General features: G+C 39.6%; 1 protein-coding gene across 5 annotated transcripts in view; it reads right to left on the minus strand.

Moving 5' to 3' along the window:
* LOC100564881 (tyrosine-protein phosphatase non-receptor type 11) overlaps positions 1-26,036 on the minus strand; it is a 96,321-nt gene that overhangs the window by 23,120 nt on the left and 47,165 nt on the right. For 3 of the 5 annotated variants that reach the window (XM_062965582.1, XM_062965583.1, XM_062965580.1), the window contains exons 4-16: positions 25,431-25,623; positions 23,333-23,452; positions 21,664-21,777; positions 19,470-19,566; positions 19,109-19,188; positions 18,835-18,990; positions 13,220-13,351; positions 10,873-11,027; positions 7,671-7,738; positions 6,531-6,682; positions 2,717-2,817; positions 2,105-2,214; positions 1,533-2,004 (exon numbers count right to left, since the gene is read on the minus strand). In XM_062965582.1, the coding sequence (XP_062821652.1) occupies positions 2,130-2,214; positions 2,717-2,817; positions 6,531-6,682; positions 7,671-7,738; positions 10,873-11,027; positions 13,220-13,351; positions 18,835-18,990; positions 19,109-19,188; positions 19,470-19,566; positions 21,664-21,777; positions 23,333-23,452; positions 25,431-25,623 (1,453 nt within the window). In that variant the 3' untranslated portion in view covers positions 1,533-2,004; positions 2,105-2,129. Of the gene's footprint in view, positions 1-1,532; positions 2,005-2,100; positions 2,215-2,716; positions 2,818-6,530; positions 6,683-7,670; positions 7,739-10,872; positions 11,028-13,219; positions 13,352-18,834; positions 18,991-19,108; positions 19,189-19,469; positions 19,567-21,663; positions 21,778-23,332; positions 23,453-25,430; positions 25,624-26,036 lie in introns of those variants that run through there. The other 2 variants (XR_010001353.1, XM_062965581.1) reach the window with 2 other exon arrangements.

Raw genomic sequence — 26,036 nt, forward strand, 5'->3', positions numbered from 1 at the left:
CTGACGAGGAAAGTGATGAGGAAACGCCCGGGTTAAGGAGGACAGCTGACAGTGATGAAGATTTGTAACTGGCATAAAATGGGGCTTGGGAGCAATTGCAAATTGCGTTGGGCAAGGTAATCTGGGCAAACGCTTGGGATCCGTGTGTGTGTGGGACGCTTCCCTGAAGACTTGTGTGCTTTCCTGTGCTGTGACGTAAGTTGATTGGAATCCAGGGTCAGACGGCGGGAGGGATTGTGTGGGCATTTGTTTGTGCAAACCTGTGCTTACTCTTATTAGCTTGACCTTCCGTCGTCTTCTTGACGGACGCCATCTCCTGCTTTGAGAACTCGGACTGAACTGACTACGGCTTGTCTTCCCCCCTTCTTGGACTTGGAAAAACTACAAACGTCTGCTTCTGGCTTTGATCTACGGAACGGAACTGGTCTACTCAACTGCTACAATCTTTGGCTGATTTACTCGTGTTGGAGATCCTGTCTGCTGTGTGTGTGGGGGAGCGACGCAAGTTACTCTAAGCACAGTGTTGGCAGCAGAGAGGAATCTGCTGCCAATTAGTTGCATTCTTTGTATCTTTTGTTCCTTGGCTTTCGTTTCGTTTATACCCAGGCTGAAGCAAGCAGTTTGTTTTTACCCGGATTAAACTCCGGTTTAATCCGGTTTATCTTTTGAACATTTACTTTTGCCCCTTTTTGCTCCTAAAGGCAAAAACTGCCTGGCCCTTGTGTTTTACGGGCATTTTTGAGTTCTGTAATCTAATAAACTCTGTTACTTTGAATCTTGTGGCGTTCTGTCCTTGACAATATGTGTGTGTGTGTGTGTGTGTGTGTATGTGTGTGTGTGTGTATGTATATATATATATATATATATATATATATATATATATATATGGCTTGCAAATATTGTAGGGGAAATGCACATACACACACAGAGGGGATTTGCAAACGTTTCAGGGGGAAATGCATATGTGAAATTAGTATCTATAATTATATATCTATATCTAGCTCTGAATTGTTTATATAAGCATCAAATGTTTGCCTGTTACTATGTTGGAAGCCAGCCTGAGTCTCCATGGGGAGATAGGGTGGGATCCAAATGAAGTTTATTATTATTATTATTATTATTATTATTATTATTATTATTATTATTATTGGATTATTGTTGATACCATATTGTTTTTGTTGCCCCTACTTTTCCACATATAGAGCTAGTTTATTGCTTTTCTTTGAAATACGGTAAATAATATTCAAAAACATTTAACCTACTGTTGCCTCGATTAATGAAATTTTATTGGTATCTATTTTTATTTTGAAATTTACCCGTAACTGCTGCATTTCCCACCCGCGGCTTATACTTGAGTCAATAAATTATCCCAGTTTTTTGTGATAAAATTAGGTGCCTCGGCTTATATTCGGGTCGGCTTATACTCGAGTATATACGGTATATGTCAACTGATTTTTTTTTTTAGGGCTTTGTCCCCATGTGAGCCGCCCCGAGTCCCCTCGGGGAGATGGAGGCGACATATAAGAAATAAATTATGATTATAAAAATTATTATTTGTGATCACTCTGCATTTTGGACAGGGACACCTGAAAGAACCATTGGGTTACGCTGGAGCCTTGACAACAACGAAGTGGTGATTGCCCCATTTAGCATTCCCAAAACATAAAATATTAATATAATTGTGAAGCTGATGTATCTCTCTCTCTATATATATATATATATTTAAAAAACAAAGTGAAATGAAATGCGTATATACTCAGCAACAGACGTCCAGAGGCACTTGCAGATCAACTCCAAGTAATCTGTCAAAAAGAGTTGAATCTCTCCTGAAATAAATTAGGCCACGATCTGATCTCTCCCTAAAGAGTCGCTCTCCGCTCTCCGAAGAGCAGCTTATCTGACTTTTTGAATAAGGGGAAGAATCCAAGGCGCTTTGGGAATGAAAAGAACTTGGTTTGGTGGTAAAATAAGCAACCATGTTGGTGGCAAACTCCTGCGGCAGTCCTGAGAATATAAAAACAAAGGTAAACTTGGTATAATATTTTGCCATCAGATTTAAATTCCCAATAACATCTACCAAAACAAGAAATAGAGACCTACCTACCAGTAAACATTTGGTTCCCAAGCTGCTATCTCCCTGAATGAGTTATCCCTGAAACCTTTGCGGCTTTGACGTTGAGGTTCTCGTAAACGGCGGCAGATTCGTCATCGACTCTAGATCATAACACAAAGAAGGACATTGTCAGAAGTAAATACAATTAAAAGCCTCGGCTCACGCCAACTGGAAGTTCCCTCTAATATACCAACATTGTCAGAAGAGCCCTCAGTGGCGCAATGGGTTAAACCCTTGGATATAATATTAATAATATTAATATTATATCCAAGGGTTTAACCCATTGGATATAATATTTATTATAATATTATAATAATAATATAATAGTAATAATATGATAATATACTACAATAATAGAATAATAATAGAATGAATGAATATATATATATATATATATATATATATATATATATATATATGTATGTATGTATGTAATGTGCATAATTCCTATGGAGTAAACAACAAAACCACTTGACGAAATCACACCAAATTTGGCCACAAAAGACATAGTCATCCAATCATGTCAGCAAAAATGGCTAGGCGTGTCAGTGCTGACACGCATGTCATAGGTTGGCTATCACTGTACTAGGAGCTGCATCTTACCCCATTTGGACTCTCGGCGAAGGGGGACGAGCTTTGCCTCTGGGTTGTTCCATTGGTGGGTAGCGGATATTCAAGTATTCTTTCTCCTTCCTCATACTTCTCTAAAAGGCAACAAGAGGAAGGGTGTGATTTGACTCCACGCTTAATCCAATACCCTTCTATATATATAAAAGGGTAATGAAATTTCGGCCTAGGACAAAACAACAAAACGACACATCCCAGAAACACTAAACTTGGCAGCACAACCCCTCATCCATGCCTCTACGTTCATACAACAAAAAGAAAAGAAAAATAAAGTCCTAATTAGAGGGAGATAAATAATTGTTTTTATCCAATTGCTGACAATTAGAAGGTTAAGCTCCGCCCACTTGGTCTCCTAGCAACCCACTCAGCCCAGGGGACAGGTAGAGTTAGGCCTCACTTAGGCCTCTTCCACACTGCCTATAAAATACAGATTATCTGATTTTAACTGGATTATATGGCAGTGTAGACTCAAGGCCCTTCCACATAGCTATATAACCCATTTATAATGGACTTAATGTCAGGGGAAAACCTTTACCCTTGACCTTAACTACCACCAATTCCTCAATACTTTATTTCCCATACCACCAGACTTCGCCACAGCAACGCGTGGCCGGGCACAGCTAGTCTATATATATAAAAGAGTGATGGCATCACGGCAATTCACAAAACAACAAAAGTACAGGCCCCCCAACCTCAAAATTTGACAACACAATCCATCATCCATGCCTCAAGGTTGATACAACAAAAAGAAAAGAAAAATAAAGTCCTAATTAGAGGGAGAGCAATAATTTTTTTATCCAATTGCTGCCAGTTTAGAGGGCTAATCTCTGCCCACTTGGTTGCCTAGCAACCAAGGGACAGCCAGGTTTCAGTTAGGGGACAGGCAGATTTAGGCCTCACTTAGACTTCTTCCACAGATTATCTAATTTGCACTGGATTATATGGCAGTGTAGACTCAAGGCCCTTCAACACAGCTATATAACCCATTTATAATCTTATATTATCTGCTTTGCACTGGATTATCTTGACTCCACACTGCCATATAATCCACTTCAGTGTGCATTTTATACAGCTGTGAATAATCAGATAATCCAGTTCTGAGCAGATAATATAAGAGTAGAAATATACAGTAGAGTCTCACTTATCCAACGTAAACAGGCCGGCAGGATAAGTGAATATGTTGGATAATAAGAAGGGATTCAGGAAAAGCCAATTAAACATCAAATTAGGTAATCGTTATGCAAATTAAGCACCAAAACATCATATTATACAACAAATTTGACAGAAAAAGTAGTTCCATGCGCAGTAATGCTATGTAGTATTTACAGTAGAGTCTCACTTATCCAACACTCGCTTATCCAACGTTTTGGATTATCCAACGCATTTTTGTAGTCAATGCTTTCAATATATCGTGATATTTTGGTGCTAAATTCATAAATACAGTAATTACTATATAGCATTACTGTGTACTGAACTACTTTTTCTGACAAATTTGTTGTCTAACATGATGTTTTGGTGCTTAATTTGTAAAATCATAACTTAATTTGATGTTTAATAGGGTTATCCTTAATTCCTCATTATCCAACATATTCGCTTATCCAACGTTCTGCCGGCCCGTTTATGTTGGATAAGTGAGACTCTACTGTACTGTATTTACAAATTTACCACTAAAATATCACAATGAATTTAAAACACTGACTACAAAAGCATTGATTATGAAAAGGCAGACTGCGTTGGATAATCCAGAACATTGTATAAGCGAATGTTGGATAAGTGAGATTCTTCTTTAATATGAAATAATTACTGGGATAGAATAATGCAGAACAATATAATCTCTAAAACCAGGACAGTAAATAAACGGGAATTCCACACAGGAAACAATCAGGGCCAGCTAACACCTCCCAACAAAGTATTCCCATCATCAAAGTCTGGCAAATCCTGTTTTCTCATGGCCACAGACAGTAGAAGCACATAAAATATTGCAAACAACATCACTCTGAAAACAAGGGTATTCCAGACAGGAAACAATCAGGGCCAGCTAACACCTCCCAACAAAGTATTCCCATCATCAAAGTCTGGAAAATCCTCTGTTTTCTCAGGGCCACAGACAGTAGAAGCACATAAAATATCGCAAACAACACCACTCTCAAAACAAGGGAATTCCAGACAGGAAACAATCAGGGCCAGCTAACACCTCCCAACAAAAAATTCACTCAGGGAGGAAACAGCCAGGCTTTAAAGCTGCAAGGCCATTACATCCTAATCATTTTTCCTAATTGCAGCATTCATACTTGCCTCCAACAAACAAACAAAACCAATCAGAAATATTGTATATTCACAACCTTTAGGAAATAATATCCCCTGATGGCACAGCGTGTTAAAGCGCTGAGCTGCTGAACTTCTGGACCGAAAGGCCGCAGGTTTGAATTGGGGGAGCGGAGAGAGCCCCCACTGTTAGCTCCAGCTTCTGCCAACCCAGAAGTTCGAAAACATGCAAATGTGAGTGCATCAATAGGTACTGCTCCGGCGGGAAGGTAACGCCGCTCCATGTAGTCATCCCACATGTCTACGAACAACGCCGGCTTTTCGGCTTAGAAATGGAGATGAGCACCAACCTCCAGAGTCAGACACGACTGGACTTAATGTCTGGGGAAAACCTTTACCCTTGACCTTAACTACCACCAATTCCTCAATACTTTCTTTCCCATACCACCAGACTTCGCCACAGCAACGCGTGGCCGGGCACAGCTAGTATTCCTATAAATGGCTAGCCAGTGCCTCTGGAAAGCTCATAAGGAGGACACAAAGCTGGGCTCTGTTGTATATTTTCCAGTAACAATATTCAGAGGTAGGCTACTTCTAAACATGGGGACAACATCCCTAACAAATGGGATTGTAAGGATAGAAGGAATCCTCTCACAAAGTATAACCATTCAATAGGATGGATGGCAATTGGAATCCCAAATACCCCAAAAGCAATAAGAAATAGATCTAACTGAAGGAACCAGTGAACTGAGCATCTATATAAATAAAAGAGTGATGGAATCCCGGCCACCAACAAAACAACAAAACTAAACACCCCACAACCTCAAAAATTGACAGCACAACCCCTCATCCATGCCTCTAGGTTGATACAACAAAAAGAAAAGAAAAATAAAGTCCTAATTAGAGGGAGAGGAATAATTGTTTTTATCCCATTGCTACCAGTTAGAAGGCTAAGCTCCACCCACTTGGTCTCCTAGCAACCCAATCAGCCCAGGGGACAGGCAGAGTTAGGCCTCACACTGCCTATAAAATACAGATGATCAGATTTGAACTGGATTATATGGCAGTGTAGACTCAAGGCCCTTCCACACAGCTATATAACCCATTTATAATCTTATATTATCTGCTTTACCCTTTACCTTAACTACCACCAATTCCTCAATACTTTATTTCCCATACCACCATACTTCGCCACAGCAACGCGTGGCCGGGCATAGCTAGTAGTTCTATAGAAGGAGTCAACAGCTATAATATTCTGGGCCAAAGCCATTTAGGGATTTAAAAGCAGCACTTTGGAATTTATTTATTTATTTATTTCCGATATTTCTACCCCGCCCTTCTCCCCGAGGGGACTCAGGGCGGTTTACACAACTGGCAGGATCACTACCAGTATATCATAATACAATAAAATAATAAAACAGTTAAAATAGTTAAATAACGTATTAAAATACAATATATAAAAGATTTAACACAGTGCTGGGCATCCTACGCGGTCTCCTTCTGACATCCAACCAAGTCCCGCTACCTGTTCCTCTTCCAGCTCCTTCTGCTCCGTTGCAATGTAATGCTGGACGGCCATGTAGACAAACTTGTACTGAGCCTCTGTTTGCACCATTCCTGACCGCTGCCTTCGCACCATCTGGATGGTCTTGGGGATGTCAATGTCACAGTCCAGACCTGTTTGGAGAGGCAAAACCCCAGAAATGTGGGGCAAAGAAGAAAAAAATACAATGCAAGTCCACACAACAGCCCTGACTTTCCTAAAGGGAGGCCTTTCCAAAAAGACAACTACCACGTCTATTTAATTACTGTATATACTCGAGTATAAGCCTAGTTTTTCAGCCCCTTTTTTAGGACTGAAAAAGCCCCCCTCGGCTTATACTCGGGTGAGGATCCTGGTTGGCTTATATTTGGGTCCAGCTTATACTCGAGAATATATGGTACATTTATTATTTTTCTCTATTATTATTGGCATTATTACATTTATTATTTTACTCTATTATTATTACATTTATTATTGTACTCTATTATTGTTGCTACTATTACATTTATTTTACTCTATTTTTATTATTATTAATAATACATTTATTATTTCACTCTGATATTATTATTATTACATGTATTATTTTACTCTATTATTATTAAAAGGATACATAAGGGCATTTACATTGAAGAAGATGAGAGTAATGATTTGATCAAAGTTGGACAGTCTTATCTGAAATTAGAGCTTGATGTAAATATTCAAAAACATTTAACCTACTGATGCCTCAATTAATGTAATTTTTGGTATCTATTTTTATTGCTGAAATTTACCACCCTCAGCTGATACTGGAGTCAATGATTTCCCAGTTTTTTTGTGGTAAAATTAGGTGCCTCGGCTTATATTCGGGTCGGCTTATATTCGAGTATATACGGTACTTAGGGTACCTTTTTGACTAGTTGCTATAAGTTTATGTTGATGTGTTCGTTTGCTGTTTTGATTTGGTTTGTTTTATTTTTATTGTTTACTAGGTTGGGTTATTTGAGAAGGGCCTTGTTTGTTTTTGGGTGTTAGGTAATATCAGTTTGGTCATATGTTACGCTATGTTTTAGAAGAAAACATAGCGTATTGTTTTTAGAAGAAAACATAGCGTGTTGTATGTTCAAATAAATAAATACTATTCACCTTGCCTGTGAATGGTGTCCACCAGGATGTCTATGACGATGATGGTCCCAGTGCGTCCAATCCCAGCGCTGGACAAGGAGAGACGAAGAGGAGAGAATGTTTATATCCAGTCAACATGGCAAAGCTGACTGCAAAAGATATGCCATTATTGCTATGGCCAAATCCTGTTCCTCACTGGGAAACTAAATCTGAGGAACCTCCAGATGGTCTACAACAGGAATCCTCAAACTTTTTAAGTGGAGGGCGGGTTCACGGTCCCTCAGACTGTTGGCGGGCTGGATTAGGATGAAATAGTCCAAAATTTGTTGTTGTGTGCCTTCAAGTCGTTTCAGACTTAGGTCAACCCTAAGTCTAGTTTAGGACAGAGGCCAGGTCAATGACCTTGGAGGGCCGCATCTGGCCCATGGGCCTTAGTTTGGTGACCTCTGATCTAGAAGATCTCATAAGGTAAGCAAAGAGACCTCCAAAGACCATCTAGATGGTCTCATAAGACGATAGGTAAGGAAAGGGACTCTCAAAGGCCATCTAGATGATCTCATCAGGCCATCAGAAGACCATAGATAAGAAAAAGGACCTCAAAGGCCATCAAGACAATCTCCTAAAACCATAGGTAAGGAAAGGGACTCTCAAAGGTCATCTACATTGTCTCATAGGACCATAGGTAAGGAAAGTGACCTCCAAAAGCCATCTAGATGGTCTCATAAGATCATAGTGTAAGGAAAGGGAGTCTCAAAGACCATCTAGATCAGGGGTCCCCAAACTTTTTAAGCAGACTTTTTAAGTCCACAATCCTTCAGACTGTTGAGGGGCCGAATTATCATTTGAAAAAAAATACAAACAAATTCCTATGCATACTGCACATGTCTTATTTGTAGTGCAACAACAACAACAAAGAAAGAATACAATATTTAAAAATGAAAACAATTTTAACCAACATAAACCTATTAAGATTTCAATGGAAAGTGTGGGCCTGCTACTGGCCAATGAGATAGTCAAGTTAATTAGGGTTGTTGTTGTTGTTGTTTATTTATTTATTTATTTATTACAATATTTATATCCCGCCCTTCTCACCCAACAGGGGACTCAGGGCGGCTTACAATAAAACAGACATATAAAAACAGTACAATACACTATAAATCAGTTAAAAAATTAACTTACATATAACATTCATAAAATGCATTTATAAAATATAGATAGGTGTGTACAAGTTTAAAAGACTGGGTCTGTCAATTGAGTTCCAGTATACATAATAGTAATTAATGCTGCTGATTCTTATTCGAAAGCCTGGCCCCACAACCAAGTTTTTACCTTCCTACGGAAGGATAGGAGGGAGGGAGCCTGCCTGACTTCAATGGGGAGGGCGTTCCATAGGCGGGGAGCCACTACTGAAAAGGCCCTGTCTCTCGTCCCCGCCAGCCGCACCTGTGAGGCTGACGGGACCGCGAGCAGGGCCTCATCCGACGATCTTAAGCTTCGAGGTGGGTCATAGCGGGAGACACGTTCGGACAGATAAGCTGGGCCGGAACCGTTTAGAGCTTTATAGGCTAAAGCCAGCACCTTGAATTGTGCTCGGTAGCTAATCGGCAGCCAGTGGAGCTGACGTAACAGAGGAGTAGTACGCTCCCTGAACGCCGCTCCAGTTATTAACCTGGCAGCTTCCCGTTGGACTAATTGAAGCTTCCGAACAGTCTTCAAAGGCAGCCCCACGTAGAGTGCGTTGCAGTAGTCTAAACGGGATGTAACAAGGGCGTGGACCACCGTGGCCAAGTCTGGCTTCCCAAGGTACGGTCGCAGCTGGCGCACAAGTTTTAATTGTGCGAAGGCTCCCCTAGCCACCGCTGAGACCTGGGGCTCCAGGCTCAACGATGAGTCCAGGATCACCCCCAGACTGCGCACCTGCGCCTTCAGGGGGAGTGTGACCCCATCCAGCACAGGCTGTAACCCTATACCCTGTTCGGCCTTCCGACTGATCAGGAGGACCTCTGTCTTGTCTGGATTCAATTTCAATTTGTTGGCCCTCATCCAGTCCGACACAGCGGCCAAGCACCGGTTCAGGACCTGGACAGCCTCCTTAGTGACAGGTGGGAAGGAGTGACAGAGCTGGACATCATCTGCGTAGAGATGACCCCGGACCCCGAAACTTGTTGTTGTTGTTGTTGCTGATGTGTGCCTTCAAGTCATGTCAGACTTTGGCCGAACCTAAGTCTAAAATTATTTATTTACTGCATTTATTTACTACATTTATATCCTACCCTTCTCACCCCGAAGGGGACTCAGAGAAGCTGTATGTACATACAATATATTATATTATTAGCATAACACAATATTAGCATTATATATTACTATATTGAACTATATCACTATACTATTATATAATATGTAATATATACCATATAATTAATATTATTATATGGTATTACTATTAGTATTATATTGTATAACATAAGATTATTATCAATATTATATGTATATACAATATATTATATTATTAAAACTGATATAAAAATATTATATTATAAAACTGAGGGCGGGGGCCAGGTAAATGACCTTGGAGGGCCACATCCGGCCCCCGGGCCTTAGTTTGGGGACCCCTGATCTGGATGATCTCATAAGGCCATCAGAAGACCACAGATAAGAAAAGTGACCTCCAAAGACCATCTAGATGGTCTCATAAGACCATAGGTAAGGAAATGGACTCTCAAAGACCATCTAGATGATCTCATAAGGCCATCAGAAGACCATAGATAAGGAAAATGACCTCAAAGACCATCTAGATGGTTTCATAAGACCATAAGTAAGGAAAGGGGCCCCCAAAGGCCATCTAGACAATCTCATAAAACCATAGGTAAGGAAAGGGACTCTCAAAGGCCATCTAGACGATCTCACAGGACCATAGGTAAGGAAAGTGACCTCCAAAAGCCATCTAGATGGCCTCATAAGGCCGTAGCTAAGCAAAGAGACCTCCAAAGACCATCTAGACAATCTCATATCACCATAGGTAAACAATGAGACCGCCAAAGACCAGGTAGACTTAGGCCAACCTTAAGTCTAAAGTTCAGAACAGGTGTCAATGACCTTGGAGGGCCACATCTGGCCCACGGGCCTTAGTTTGGGGGCTCCTGGTCTACAATTTCCATACAGAAGCATCTCCTTTGTTCACCAGTCTGGCCCAGCTCAGGGCCGCTACCTGCTGGCCGCTCACCTGCAGTGCACCACAATGGGCCCAGTGCCGGGAACACTCCTCTGGGCTTTGTTGACTTGATCTAGGAAGCTGAGGACCCCTCCAGGCTCATTGGGCACACCGTGATCGGGCCAGCTGATGTACTGGAAGTGCCAGATCAGTCTAGGCTGCTCTTCCTGCAGAGTTTAGAAGATCAAAGGCAAGCACCACTCTTAGACATCATAGGAACGCACAAAGAGGAAGGTGGGTGGATGGGAAGGAAATAAATATCAGTTACTCTAACGAGTGGAACAATTTGTTATGAAACAGACTTGTAAATATTTGCAATATACAAAACCCACACACATCATCCAGCTTATACAACAAAATCGAGATCCAAACCCTCTTCTCTTCACATCTCTGACTCATGACTATTTGTTGGTCAAAGGGGCAAGACACAGCAGGACTGCCTGCTTTAAGATATTCCCGATTGTTACTAATGGGTTTCAATGAGAAAGAAAACCTTTTGAGACAATTTGATGCAAAGTGAAAAGAAAGAAATCACCAAGATACACAAAAAGTTGTTAGAATGGTCAACTGAACAAGAAACAGTTAAAAATTGTGCGATAAAATGGGCAAAAAACTTGGGTCATTCAATTAAGTTTTCAGAGTGGGAAATGATATGGAATAAAAAAACTGAAATACACATATGCTTCAGACCCGCAAGAAAATTGGTTTAAAATGTTTCACCGTTGGCATATAGAGTAGAGTCTCACTTATCAAACATAAACAGGCCGGCAGAATGTTGGATAAGCGAATATGTTGGATAATAAGGAGGCATTAAGGGTATATTAAGGCCTATTCAACATCAAATTAGGTTATGATTTTACAAATTAAGCACCAAAACATCATGTTATACAACAAATTTGACAGAAAAAGTAGTTCAATATGCAGTAATGCAATGCAGTAATTACTGTATTTACGAATTTAGCACCAAAATATCACGATGTATTGAAAACATTGACTACAAAAATGTATTGGATAATCTAGAACGTTGGATAAGTGAGTGTTGGATAAGTGAGACTCTACTGCAGGGGTAGAGACCTTGGATGCGGCCCTCCAAGGTCATTTACCTGGCCCCCGCCCTCAGTTTTATAATATAATATTTTATATCATTTTTAATAATATAATATTTTATATCATTTTTAATAATATAATATATTGTATATACATATAATATTGATAATAATATTATAATATAATACTAATAATAATACCATATAATAATATTAATTATATGTTATATATTACATATAATATTACAGTATAGTGGTATAGTTCAATCTAGTAATATATAATGCTAATATTATGCTATGCTAATAATATAATATATTGTATCTATATATACAGTTGTTCTGAGTCCCCTTCGGGGTGAGAAGGGCCAAATATAAATAAATAATAAATAAATAATAAATAATTTTAGACTTAGGCTAGCCCAAAGTCTGAAATGACTTGAAGGCACACAACAACAATCCTAATTAACTTGACTATCTCATTGGCCAGAAGCAGGCCCACACTTCCCACTGAAATTGTTTTCATTTTTAAATATTGTATTGTTCTTTCATTGTTGTTGTTGTTTTGCACTACAAATAAGACATGTGCAGTGTACATAGGAATTTGTCCATTTTTTTCCAAATGATAATTCGGCCCCTCCACAGTCTGAAGGATTGTGGACCGGCCCTCTGCTTTAAAAGTTTGGGGACCCCTGATCTACACCATTGATGGGCAACCTTTTGCGTTTGGTGTGTCAAAATTCACCAAAGAACCTAGCATGACTTGGGTGGTGTGTCACTTCGAGAAAAAAACCATAATTTCGCAATATGTATAGCTTAAATAACAAAAATATATAATTGTAATATATAATTGTATCTGAAATGACTTGAAGGCACACAACAACAATCCTAATTAACTTGACTATCTCATTGGCCAGAAGCAGGCCCACACTTCTGTTAGGTTTATGTTGGTTACAATTGTTTTCATTTTTAAATATTGTATTGTTCTTTCATTGTTGTTGTTCTTATGCACTACAAATAAGACATGTGCAGTGTGCATAAGAATTTGTTTGTTTTTTTTTTTTCAAATGATAATTTGGCTCCTCCACAGTCTGAAGGATTGTGGACCGGCCCTCTGCTTAAAAAGTTTGAGGACCCCTGCTCTACTGTATTATTATTACTACTTAGAATCCAAGAGTTGGAAGAGACCGTAAGGGCTACCCAGTTTAGATCTCTTGGGTTTAGACAGAAAAACAGAGTCTCAAAGCAGGAATGGGTCCTTGCAAGAAATAAAAACGACAGGAACAGTAAAAGAATACGCAGAGCAGGATTCTCACCCGGTCTAGCCGTGCGATCTCCAGCTCCCGGATGTGGTAGCCCTGCGCTTCCAGTTCGCTGACGTTCCTGACACTGATGTAGCCGTAGTCTTTGGTGCAGTTCTTATCAGGCCAATAATGGAAACATTTATTCTGGAGGGAATGAGAAAGAGAGAGATGTCATTTCCTTAAAGAGGATCAACTTTGGACAGCAGAATCAAGAGGAATGGCAGGGTAGCTTTACAACTTTCAGATTTTTTTTTTGGTGAATAATTTATTTTATTTTATAGTGAAACATGATACATTGAAAGTGGTGGAACAATATATCAATAGAAAAGTGGGAGAGTATCAAGAGGAAAAAATAAACATAGAAATAGAGGTAAAAAAAGAAAAAAGACCAAAAAAAGGAAAGGAAAAAAAAGAAGAAGAGAGAAAAAAAATCGGGGTATACTTCCCATCTTGGCTTCGGAGTTGTCTCTTTCGTTAATTGTGTCTTTATGTATTCCGTTTAATCTACAGTAGAGTCTCACTTATCCAACACTCGCTTATCCAACGTTCTGGATTATCCAACGCATTTTTGTAGTCAATGCTTTCAATATATCGTGATATTTTGGTGCTAAATTCATAAATACAGTAATTACTACATAGCATTACTGTGTATTGAACTACTTTTTCTGCCAAATTTGTTGTCTAACATGATGTTTTGGTGCTTAATTTGTAAAATCATAACCTAATTTGATGTTTAATAGGCTTTTCCTTAATCCCTCCTTATTATCCAACATATTCGCTTATCCAACATTCTGCCGGCCCGTTTATGTTGGATAAGTGAGACTCTACTGTACTTTATATATTAGACAGGTCTATCATAAAATCCATTCTTCTTTTTGTTAGGAGTTTTATAAATTTTGTCCAGTCTGTTTTGTTTTTCCCTTCTCTTATTTTTTTGTGTTAACTTATCCATTTGGACTATGTCTAGTATTCTTATTATCTATTCTTCGGGGGTTGGGAGTCTTTTTCCTTTCCAGATCTTTGCCATTGTTAATCCTGCCGCTGTGCTTAAATAAAAAAATATTTTATCTTCGTTTTTCTTAAATTTTGCATTTGTGAAACTTAATAAATACATTTCCGGTTCTGATTTGTGATTGTACTTTTATGTCGGGCATGGCCCCATGTGAGCCGCTCCGAGTCCCTCCGGGGAGATGGGGCGGGGTAGAAAAATAAAGTTATTATTATTATTATTATTATTATTATTATTATTATTATTATTATTATTATTATTATTATTATTATTTAAATTTAATTCCTACAATTTCTTGTGTCATTTCGTGAACAATCTTCCAAAGTTCTTTAATTTTCTCACAAGACCACTATTGATGAAAAAATGTCCCAATTTTTTTCCCTGCATTTCCAGCACATATTAGATTTCTTTTTATTAAATTTTGATAGTTTTTCTGGTGTGTAGTACCACCTATATTGCATTTATACCAGTTCTCTCTGATATCAGATTTATTATAGGACAAGCTTCACTTCATCAAAGGCATTAAATAGTCTGGAAAACTTATGGAAGCCGCACTGACTAACTGACAATGAGTCAGTCAACTAATCAATCAAACAGTCAATGAAAAGCCAAAGAGGAGAGAAGTCAAATGAGGACAGTTCTAAGCTGATGAAGAGACAATTGGCTCAGACCATAACCAGTGCCATCTCTACTATTAGGAGGATTGAGGTGGGTATTTGAGGCTGACTCCGTTGTATGGATAATCCCTCCATAAACTAGGTTGCTGTGAGTTTTCCAGGATGTCTGGCCATGTTCCAGAAGCATTCTCTCCTGACGTTTCGCCCACATCTATGGCAGGCATCCTCAGAGGTTGTGAAGCATATTGGAAACTAGGCAAGTGGGGTTTATATATCTCTGGAATGATGTCCAGCGTGGCAGAAAGAACTCTTGTCTGTTGGAGCCAAGTGTTGGGAGATGTTAGCTGGCCCTGATTGTTTCCTCTCTGGAATTCCCCTGTTTTCTGAGTGTTGTTCTTTATTTACTATCCTGGGTTTAAAGTGATGTCCAGGGTGGGAGAAAGAACTCTTGTCTGTTGGAGGCAAGTGTGAATGTTGCAACTGGCAACCTTGATTAACATAGAATAGCCTTTCAGCTTCAAAGATTGGCTGATTCCTGCCTGGGGGAATCCTTTGTTGGGTGTGATTGTTTCCTGTCTGGAATTCCTCTGTTTTCTGAGTGTTGTTCTTTATTTACTGTCTTGATTTTAGAGTGATGTCCAGGGTGGGAGAAAAAACTCTTATCTGTTGGAGGCAAGTGTTGGAAGAGTGCTAGCTGGCCCTGATTGTTTCCTGTCTGGAATTCCTCTGTTTTCTGAGTGTTGTTCTTTATTTACTGTCTTGATTTTAGAGTGATGTCCAGGGTGGGAGAAAAAACTCTTATATGTTGGAGGCAAGTGTTGGAAGAGTGCTAGCTGGCCCTGATTGTTTCCTGTCTGGAATTCCCCTGGTTTCTGAGTGTTGTTCTTTATTTACTGTCCTCATTTTAGAGTGATGTCCAGGGTGGGAGAAAGAACTCTTGTCTGTTGCAGGGAAGTGTTGGGTGATGTTAGCCGGCCCTGATTGTTTCCTGTCTGGAATTCCTATTTTCTGAGTGTTGTTCTTTATTTACTGTCCTGATTTTAGAGTGATGTCCAGGGTGGGAGAAAGAACTCTTATCTATTGGAGGCAAGTGTTGGAAGAGTGTTAGCTGGTCCTGATTGTTTCCTGTCTGGAATTCCCGTTATCTGAGTGTTCTTTATTTATTGTCCTCATTTTAGAGTGATGTCCAGCATGGGAGAAAGAACTCTTATCTGTTGGAGGCAAGTGTTGGGATAGTGTTAGCTGGCCCTGATTGTTTCCTGTCTGGAATTCCCCTGTTTTCTGAGTTTTCTTTATTTACTGTCCTGATTTTAGAGTGATGTCCAGCATGGGAGAAAGAACTCTTGTCTGTTGGAGGCAAGTGTTGGGATAGTGTTAGCTGGCCCTGATTGTTTCCTGTCTGGAATTCCCCTGGTTTCTGAGTGTTGTTCTTTATTTACCGTCCTCATTTTAGAGTGATGTCCAGCGTGGGAGAAAGAACTCTTGTCTGTTGGAGGCAAGTGTTGGGAGATGTTAGCTGGCCCTGATTGTTTCCTGCCTGGAATTCCCATTTTCAGAGTATTTCAGAGTATTGAAATTCTGCCTAGAATTCCCATTTTCAGAGTATTGGGTGCCCAAAGTTCTCCTTGTTCATACCTGAAATATCACCTGGAAAACAAGCCAGGGCTCCCTTCTTTCCTCCTTGTTTTGGAGTGAGCAAAGGGGTTATAATTAACACCGATCAACCTGAACAGCCCTCTTCAAAAGAGGACTTGACAAAGAGCCAGCCAATAATTGCCGTGCTGTTCGGCAGGCTTATTAACTCCTGCGTGTGATGCTTCTTCAAATGACTTTCTTCCCCCTTCTCATTACCGGCAACAAAAATGGGAAACAGTGATGTTAATTTCTTATTAAATTCCCAGCTTAGCTCTGTTTTGGAAACCTGGTGCTTACATGTTGTTGTGTTTTGTGTCCTCTTCACACCCCTACTGTGTTCGGATTGTATCCTCTACCAAACCTCAAGTGGAGTAGTGACATAGTGAAAGTGTTGACAGAGGAGATCCACATTCAGGAGAGACTTATTATTATTATTATTATTATTATTATTATTATTTGAAACACAACAAGATGAGTCCACAGCAGACACTCTGTTGTTTTGGATCACACGTCGGACACTTCCCAAGTGTGTATTATTATTATTATTATTATTATTATTATTATTATTATTATTATTATTATTATTTTATTGTATGACACAGCAAACAAGATAGATATGCTGGATATGATAGATATGCGTCTAGGACTGTGTTGATGTATTATTATTATTATTATTATTATTATTATATTTTATGACACAGCAAACAAGAAAGATATGCTGGATTTCATATCACAAAATCACAACTTGAACACTTCCCATGTGTCTAGGACTGTGTGATGTATTATTATTATTATTATTATTATTATTATTATTATTATTATTATTATTACTGTATGACACAGCAAACAAGATAGATATGCTGGATTTCGTATCACAAAATCACAAGTCGAACACATTCCAAGCATCTAGGACTGTGTGATGTATTTTCGGATGATGCATGCAGATCCCAGTAGGGTGGCCTTTTGCAGTTGACAGACCGTGATTTTGTCAATGTCTATTGTTTCCAAATGCCGGCTGGGATCTTTTGGCACGGCACCCAGTGTGCCCAACCACTTGCACTGGTTTCTGCCAAAGTCTGTCTTGAGGTCCTGATAGCGGCTGAGTTTTTCCTGTTGTTTTTGTCAATGTGACTGTCACCTGGGATGGCGACATCAATGATCCAAACCTTTTTCTTTTCCACAACTGTGATGTCTGGTGTGTTGTGTTCCAGAACTTTGTCAGTCTGGGTTCGGAAGTCCCACAGTATCTTTGCGTGCTCATTTTCCAATACTTTTGCAGGTTTGTGATCCCACCAGTTCTTTGCTGCTGGGAGGTGGTACTTGAGGCATAAGTACCAATGAATCATTTGGGCCACATAGTTGTGCCTCTGTTTGTAGTCTGTCTGTGCAATTTTCTTACAGCAGCTGAGGATATGATCCATGGTTTCCTTGGTTTCCTTGCAGAGTCTACATTTTGGGTCATCAGCTGATTTTTCGATCTTGGCCTGAATTGCCTTTGTCCTGTTGTCTTGCTCCTGGGCTGCAAGGATCAGGCCTTCTGTCTCCTTCTTCAGGGTCCCATTCATGAGCCAGAGCCAGGTCTTCTCCTTGTCAACTTTTCCTTCAATTTTGTCAAGGAACTTTCCATGCAATGTTTTGTTGTGCCAGCTGTCAGCTCTAGTTTGTAGTGCGGTTTTCTTGTACTGGTTTTTTGTCTGCTGTGCTTTGAGGAGTTTCTGATTTTTGACTTCAATCAAAGCAGGTTCTTCACTTTGCTTTACATATTCTGCCAGGGCATGTTGTTGTTGTTGTTGTTGTTGTTATTATTATTATTATTATTTTATTATGACACAGCAAACAAGATAGATATGCTGGATTTCGTATCACAAAATCACAAGTCGAACACTTCCCAAGTGTCTAGGACTGTGTGATGTATTTTCGGATGATGTGTGCAGATCCCAGTAGGGTGGCCTTTTTATTATTATTATTATTAATATTATTATTATTTGAAACACAAGATCCACAAGAGTCCACAGCAGACACTCTGGTGGCTGTTGTTTTGGATCACATGTCGGACACTTCCCAAGTGTCTATTATTATTATTATTATTATTATTATTATTATTATTATTATTATTATCCAACTTTATGATTCTATGCCCTTTGTAGTAAAGTAATTGAGGAAACATCATTATCATCATCATCGTGGGAATTGGCATCACTAAAGCACCAGCATAACGTAATTGCAACAAGGTGTGGAAACGATCATTACAATAACAGCATCATTTGTCCAAAAAGTGTGATAAAGTCCTTGGTTTCGGCACTAAACAGAACCTGGGCCTGGAATGTCTCAGACAGAACATTAAAGCTACGCAAAGTGACACTCACCCTTCCTCTCTCCACTTCTTTGGTGGTCATGACAATGACATGTGTGTTCTCTTGGTACACCATGGCCCAGAAGTCGTTCACGGTGGTTTGGAGGCACCCCTGGGTGGCAATGTAGACTTTGCTGTGCTCAGAGCTTTGGCCATCTTCAGCAATGTTCTAGAATAAGAGAGAAAAAAAACTGGTATTCTACGAAGACAGAAAAGAGAAGGCCTCAGCAAAGCAGGCCCTCATCTTCCACCTCATCCTGTTCCAGCTCCAAAAGGTCTCTGCTCACCCGAATATAATTGGCATTGATGTAGTCGGAGCCTGGAAGACTCTCGTCCACTTCCCGAAGAGCGACTCGTGTTGTGTCAACTACGAGGAGAGAAAAAGCAAGATAACATGGTTATCCCCACATGGAGAACATTTCCACTTCGAGGAGTCAAAACACTGCAGGCAATAGATATATTTACCACCAATATTCCCATCTTTCCTCCAAGGAAATGGACTCAACTCATGCGGCATTATCTCACCTCTTTCTGCGATTACTATTATTCCTATTTCACTAATGAGAAGGTAGAGGTTGGAGAAACTCCCAAAGGCTATGAAACACATTTCCCCTCCCTGGTTTTTGGTATATACTCTCCAGTCCTTACAAGGAAGGATGTTCTTGTAGCGGTTCTTGGCTTTGTTTTCCATCCGCTGTCCTTCTTTCCGGGGGTAGAGAAATTTACACTCCTGTTGCTGCAACATCTGTGTGGGGCAGAGAGATAAAATCTTTCATTCCCAAACAAACTATTTTGCAGAACAGGCCTGCTTTTCCATATTTCAGGTGATGGTGACCAAGGCATATTAAACCATTATATTTATATTTATATAAACAATTATATTAATATATAATATATTGTATATACTTATAATATTGATAATAATATTATAATGTAATACAATATTATACTACTAATAATAATAATACAATATAATAATATTAATTATATATTATCGTATATACAGTAGAGTCTCACTTATCCAAGCTAAATGGGCCGGCAGAACCTTGGATAAGCGAATATCTTGGATAATAAGGAGGGATTAAGGAAAAGCCTATTCAACATCAAATGAGGTTATGATTTTACAAATTAAGCACCAAAACATCATGTTATACAACACATTTGACAGAAAAAGTAGCTCAAGACGCAATAATGTTATGTTGTAATTACTGTATTTATGAATTTAGCACCAAAATATCATGATATATTGAAAACATTGACTACAAAAATGCCTTGGATAATCCAGAAAGTTGGATAAGCGAGTGTTGGATAAGTGAGACTCTACTGTATTCTGCAGAACAGGCCTGCTTTTCCATATTTCAGGTGATGGTGACCAAGGCATATGAAACTATTATATTTATATTTATATAAACTATTATATTAATAAATATATAATATATTGTATATACCATAAATATTCGAGTATAAGCCGACCCGAATATAAGCCGAGGCACCTAATTTTACCACAAAAAACTGGGAAAACGTTGACTCCAGTATAAGCTGAGATACCAATAAAATTACATTAATTGAGGCATCAGTAGGTTAAATGTTTTTGAATACAGTAGAGTCTCACTTATCCAAACCTCGCTTATCCAAGTTTCTGGATAATCCAAGCCATTTTTGTAGTCAATGTTTTCAATGTCGTGAATTTCTGCTTTTAATGTTGACACTTTTTTTAAAAAAAAACTCTGTTTTTTAAACGTTGTGAGGTTTTAAAGTCTTATACTCTTGGTCTGTGACCGTAACAATAACATAAAAAAATACAACCAGCACAAATTTATAAATATATAATATATTGTATATACATATAATACCGTGTTTCCCCAAAAATAAGACAGTGTCTTATATTAATTTTTGCTCCCAAAGATGCCCTAGGTCTTATTTTCAGGGGATGTCTTATTTTTCCATGAAGAAGAATTCACATTTATTGTTGAACAAAAAATGAACATTTATTATATACTGTACAGTAGTTGTCATCCTAAACCAGCATAACCAGACAAACTGTGAATCCTATCAAGAATTTCTTGTTACTACCAATATTTCCATGTACAACGCTTTATGGTACGTATATTTACTGATCCTGCATGCTCTGGTGTTCTGTTTGGCGGTCATGCTTCCAAGCAAAAACTTTGCTAGGTCTTACTTTCGGGGGAGGTCTTATATTTAGCAATTCAGCAAAACCTCTACTAGGTCTTATTTTCTGGGGATGTCTTATTTTAGGGGAAAAAAGTTATTGATAATAATATTATAATGGAATACAATATTATACTACTAATACAGTAGAGTCTCATTTATCCAAGCCTCGCTTATCCAAGTTTCTGGATTATCCAAGCCATTTTTGCAGTCAATGTTTTCAATATATTGTAATATTTTGGTGCTAAATTCGTAAATACAGTAATTACAACATAACATTACTGAGTATTGAACTGATTTTTCTGTCAAATTTGTTGTAAAACATGATGTTTTGGTGCTTAATTTATAAAATCATAACCTAATTTGATATTTAATAGGCTTTTCCTTATCCAAACTTCTGCTGGCCTGTTTAGCTTGGATAAGTGAGACTCTACTGTATTTACATAAAGCTAGGACTTAGGATAATTCGGTCTGGGGGCCTTGTCACAATAATGCATTCAGTATTCAGTATAATGCATACAACGTGATGGATAAACTCCCCAAACATACAACAGGCCAGCACCACATGGATAGGTCCGGCTTCCCACAGTGCCACTGACAAATGTCAGCTCTGGCATAAGGCACCTACAAAATACATGTTTCAAATCCTAGCTCAGAACTGTTTCTGCACCTCAAACTCCTCCCAGAAGCCTTGCTTGGCCTTCTCGCTGTGGTCCGCCATTTTGTTCAACTCCTTCACTCGGTTTTCGATGTTGGCCGCAATGATTCGCGTGGCATTAAAGGGCTGCAAAAAAAGAAAAAGGCGGAGTGTGTCAGAAGTGAAAGCAGTGTTGTGGAAGTGGGCTTATTAATAAAAGACCCTTCCCGTCAATGCACAGCAGCGTAACTTATCATCAGCAGCAAGACTCAGGACCAGTGGCCAAAAGTGATACACAGACCAATGTTAACTCTTTCTTAGGAGGCTTTTCTTTGTAGCAAAATAATATGGTTGCACTATTTGCAAAAACAAGGTTTCCATAATACAAATAAAGTTCTTTATATTTCCTTCTTTGCTTCCACGCTGGACTTCTTTCCCATGCAGATAAACAGCTTTGCTCTCACAGAGTCTCCTCTCACAACAAACTTACACAGGAGCTTCACACAGTAGCTTTATATTTATGTATTTATTTACTAGATTTATATCCTGCTCTTCTCACCCCGAAGGGGACTCAGAGCGGCTTACAAATCAAATGAACATACAATATATTATTAGCATAGTACAATATAAGCATTAAATTACTATATTGCACTATATCATTATATGGTAATATTATTACTAATACAGTAGAGTCTCACTTATCCAACATAAACGGGTTGGCAGAATGTTGGATAAGCGAATATGTTGGATAATAAGGAGGCATTAAGGAAAAGCCTACTAAACATCAAATTAGGTTATGAAGTGGGTGTATATAATTAGTTGTTTTTAAATGTTTCATTTGTCTACAATGGAGGCATAATTAATTACATTATTACTGTAATTTAAGAATGGATGACCACTTCTCACCTTTTGTGATGTGACTGTAAATGTTTCATTTATTTTACAAAGTGTGACTTGACAAGCCTGTCATGTAACTAAACTCCTTTTCACAAATGGAAAAGTAAACGGAACTACAGTAGAGTCTCACTTATCCAATATTCGCTTATCCAACGTTCTGGATTATCCAACGCATTTTTTGTAGTCAATGTTTTCAATATATCATGATATTTTGGTGCTAAATTCGTAAATACAGTAATTACTATGTAGCACTGCTGTGTATTGAACTACTTTTTCTGTCAAATTTGTTGTATAACATGATGTTTTGGTGCTTAATTTGTAAAATCATAACCTAATTTGATGTTTAATAGGCTTCTCCTTAATCTCTCCTTATTATCCAACATATTCGCTTATCCAACGTTCTGCCGGCCCGTTTATGTTGGATAAGTGAGACTCTACTGTATAAGGTTACTTAATTTGGGAAGCGCTGAACTGTAAACTGTCATGATCTCCAATCTTTGACATCTCCGGTCGGCTGACAAAGAACAGATGCCAGACATAAAACGGGCCAACCACAAAACCTCAATTACCCTCTGGTATGTGAGAGCCCCTATATAAATGGGCCAAAGAGAAGGTTCTCGTATTCTGTACAATAAAACCTGTTGGAATCTATCAGCGTGTGTCTTGGTGCTTTTTATGGTGGAAGACTGACCCACAGCACGACTGGGAGAAGAGAACCCGACATGAACATAATGAACTGAAAAGTAACTGTACGAACTCTAGGAGTCCCTTATTCCCACCTTATGGAGCGCTGTGGTCGCAATACCTGTTTCAGGTGCACAACGGCCCCCGATTTCTCCACCATGGGGTTTTTCTTATAGTGCTCCACCAAGTCCGTGAGGGTGTCAAAACGCTCGCCGCCTCCCACATCATACTTTCCATCTGGCTACGGGAGAGAAGGGGAATTATAATTGGACTGCCTGCACTGGTTCCTCAGACGGGTGGAAGCACGCCACCTGTTCTGCTGTCAAACAGCTCTTACTCACAGCGTTTACATTATAGCTGCTTCGCTCGCTGCAATTTCCACATCCTAGGCCCGCGCTCCGGAGCAACGGGGAACAAGTCTGCTCCATTTTCTACATGGCAGCCCAGAGATTTGGAGACAATTATCATGCCTTCCCCCTTAACGTTCTATCCTCCAGGCTAATTCTTTCAACCCATTCTTTGCAGGAATTGATTTCGGATCTTTCCTTGTCTTCTCAGTTTTTCAGGTTTTGTTGCTGGTTCACCCAGACTAGAACTGCTCTGTTTCCCTGAGAGACTAGTTTCTCCCTTCAGTCCTTAAATATATCTAGAGCAGTGGTTCCCAAACTTATTTGTCCTAATTTCGAGTAGTAGGACAAATCTATATATATAAAAGAGTGATGGAATCCTGGCGACCGACAAAACAACAAAACTAAACACCGCACAACCTCAAAAATTGACAGCACAACTCCTCATCCATGCCTCTAGGTTGATACAACAAAAAGAAAAGAAAAATAAAGTCCTAATTAGAGGGAGAGGAATAATTGTTTTTATCCAATTGCTGCCAGTTAGAAGGCTAAGCTCTGCCCACTTGGTCTCCTAGCAACCCAAGCCCAGGGGACAGGCAAAGTTAGGCCTCACTTAGGCCTCTTCCACACTGCCTATAAAATACAGACACCACCAGACAATGCCACAGCAACACATGGCCGGGCACAGCTAGTACTACATATAGTAGCTTTACACACAGCAGCCTTTACACATGAAGCCTTCAAACTTGGGCTTCTTGTTGGTGTATTTTGGTGTATGTGTGAAATGTTAAATCAAGTGTTTTGTTCTTGTGTATTGAGTTTTGCAACTGTGTATTCTGGCATGCTTTCCAGCAGCACATGGGCTAATGGCAGGCCAGCTTGAATGATAGCCTGCCTAGCCAATAGGTCAAGCCTTCTGGTCTTCTCCGGACAGGACATTCGTCATTATGCTATGGAATGTGGGAGTTGCCGGCAGAAGAGCTTCGCAGACAATCGGCAACGAAAGAGCAGGGCCGTAGCCAGAAAAAAATTTCGGGGGGGGGGGGGGGGTGTTGAACCCCTACCCCCCCCCCCCCCACCCTCGCTACAAACCTGTCAATATCTGCTTGAGATAGTGCCTGGAAGGACTCTTAATGTTTTGCGTCTCATAAATTTAAAATGAGGATTTGGTTAACCAGTTAAAATTCATGAGTAAACCAGGTTTTTTTTATAACCTGAAAAATTTGGGGGGGGGGGGTTGAATCCTAACCCCCCCCCCCCCCCCCACTCGCTACAGGCCTGGAAAGAGGACATGCTTTGCCTTTGCTAGGGAAGCATGGGCCCTATGAGCGATGGACTTTGTAGTTGTATATAGTTTGTATATATAATAAAGCCTTGGAACCGCTGTGAACAGCTGAATTATGACTGTGGTGTCGTTTGTTTGCTTACCCGGATGCTTAAGCAGTCTGACGGAGGATGGATTGGTGAGAGGCCTGACTCACCAATAAATCAGGGTGGTTTGGAGCTAATTAGCCCCCTGACACTTCTCTCACCCAAGTTTCTCTCACCAGACCTTCTCACACACAGAGTCCTATCTCATACTGAGGTGTTCTCTCAATGAGACTGACCTCACACAGAGGCCTTCTCTCTGACTAACAATGAGGTCTACCTCACATAGATGCCTTCTCTCACTCCTCAGGATGACACTAGCTTTGGCCCACTAACTCTAACAGGCTTCAGCCTACTCACTCTCCTCAGGGCGACACTAGCATATTTAACCCTTCAAGTGCTTGACTCACATTTTTGCCATGCAGTTTTTTGGCCAAAGTAGAGTAACGCCAACAGAATATGTCATTACTGGGTGCCCTCAAGTTCTTTCCTGCATCACCTTACCTGATAGCGGATCATGATGTGGGTCACCCGGGGCTTCCGGTCCCCTGTGTCAGCTTTGTCTTCATTTGTCAGTACCGACAAGACGAAGTCACCAGGTTTGCTTTGGCTACTGCGCACCAAAAAACTCCCTGGTTTGCCTTTCTCTGTGAGGAGTTTCTCGGCCTCTTTGCCCGTCAGATGACCATGGTACCATCTAGAAAAGGGGAGGCATCAGTGCAATATCGTGAAAGACAAACTGCATTGTGAAATGAGAAATGCAATTTCCTACTGTATCAGAGTTCACTCACTGGCATAGTGGGGAGGGTCACTTGAGTGATGATGATGATGATAATAATAATAATAATAATAATAATAATAATAATAAAACAGGAAAAACTCAGCCGCTGATCCTTGCAGCCCAGGAGCAAGCCAGCAGAACAAATGCAATTAAGGCCAAGATCGAAAAATCAGCTGATGATCCAAAATGCAGACTGTGCAAGGAAACCAACGAAACCATTGATCATATCTTCAGCTGCTGTAAGAAAATTGCACAGACAGACTACAAACAGAGGCACAACTATGTGGCCCAAATGATTCATTGGAACTTATGCTTCAAGTACCACCTCC

The sequence above is a fragment of the Anolis carolinensis genome, unplaced genomic scaffold (genome assembly GCF_035594765.1).
Source record: "Anolis carolinensis isolate JA03-04 unplaced genomic scaffold, rAnoCar3.1.pri scaffold_15, whole genome shotgun sequence".
Classification (NCBI taxonomy): domain Eukaryota; kingdom Metazoa; phylum Chordata; class Lepidosauria; order Squamata; family Dactyloidae; genus Anolis; species Anolis carolinensis.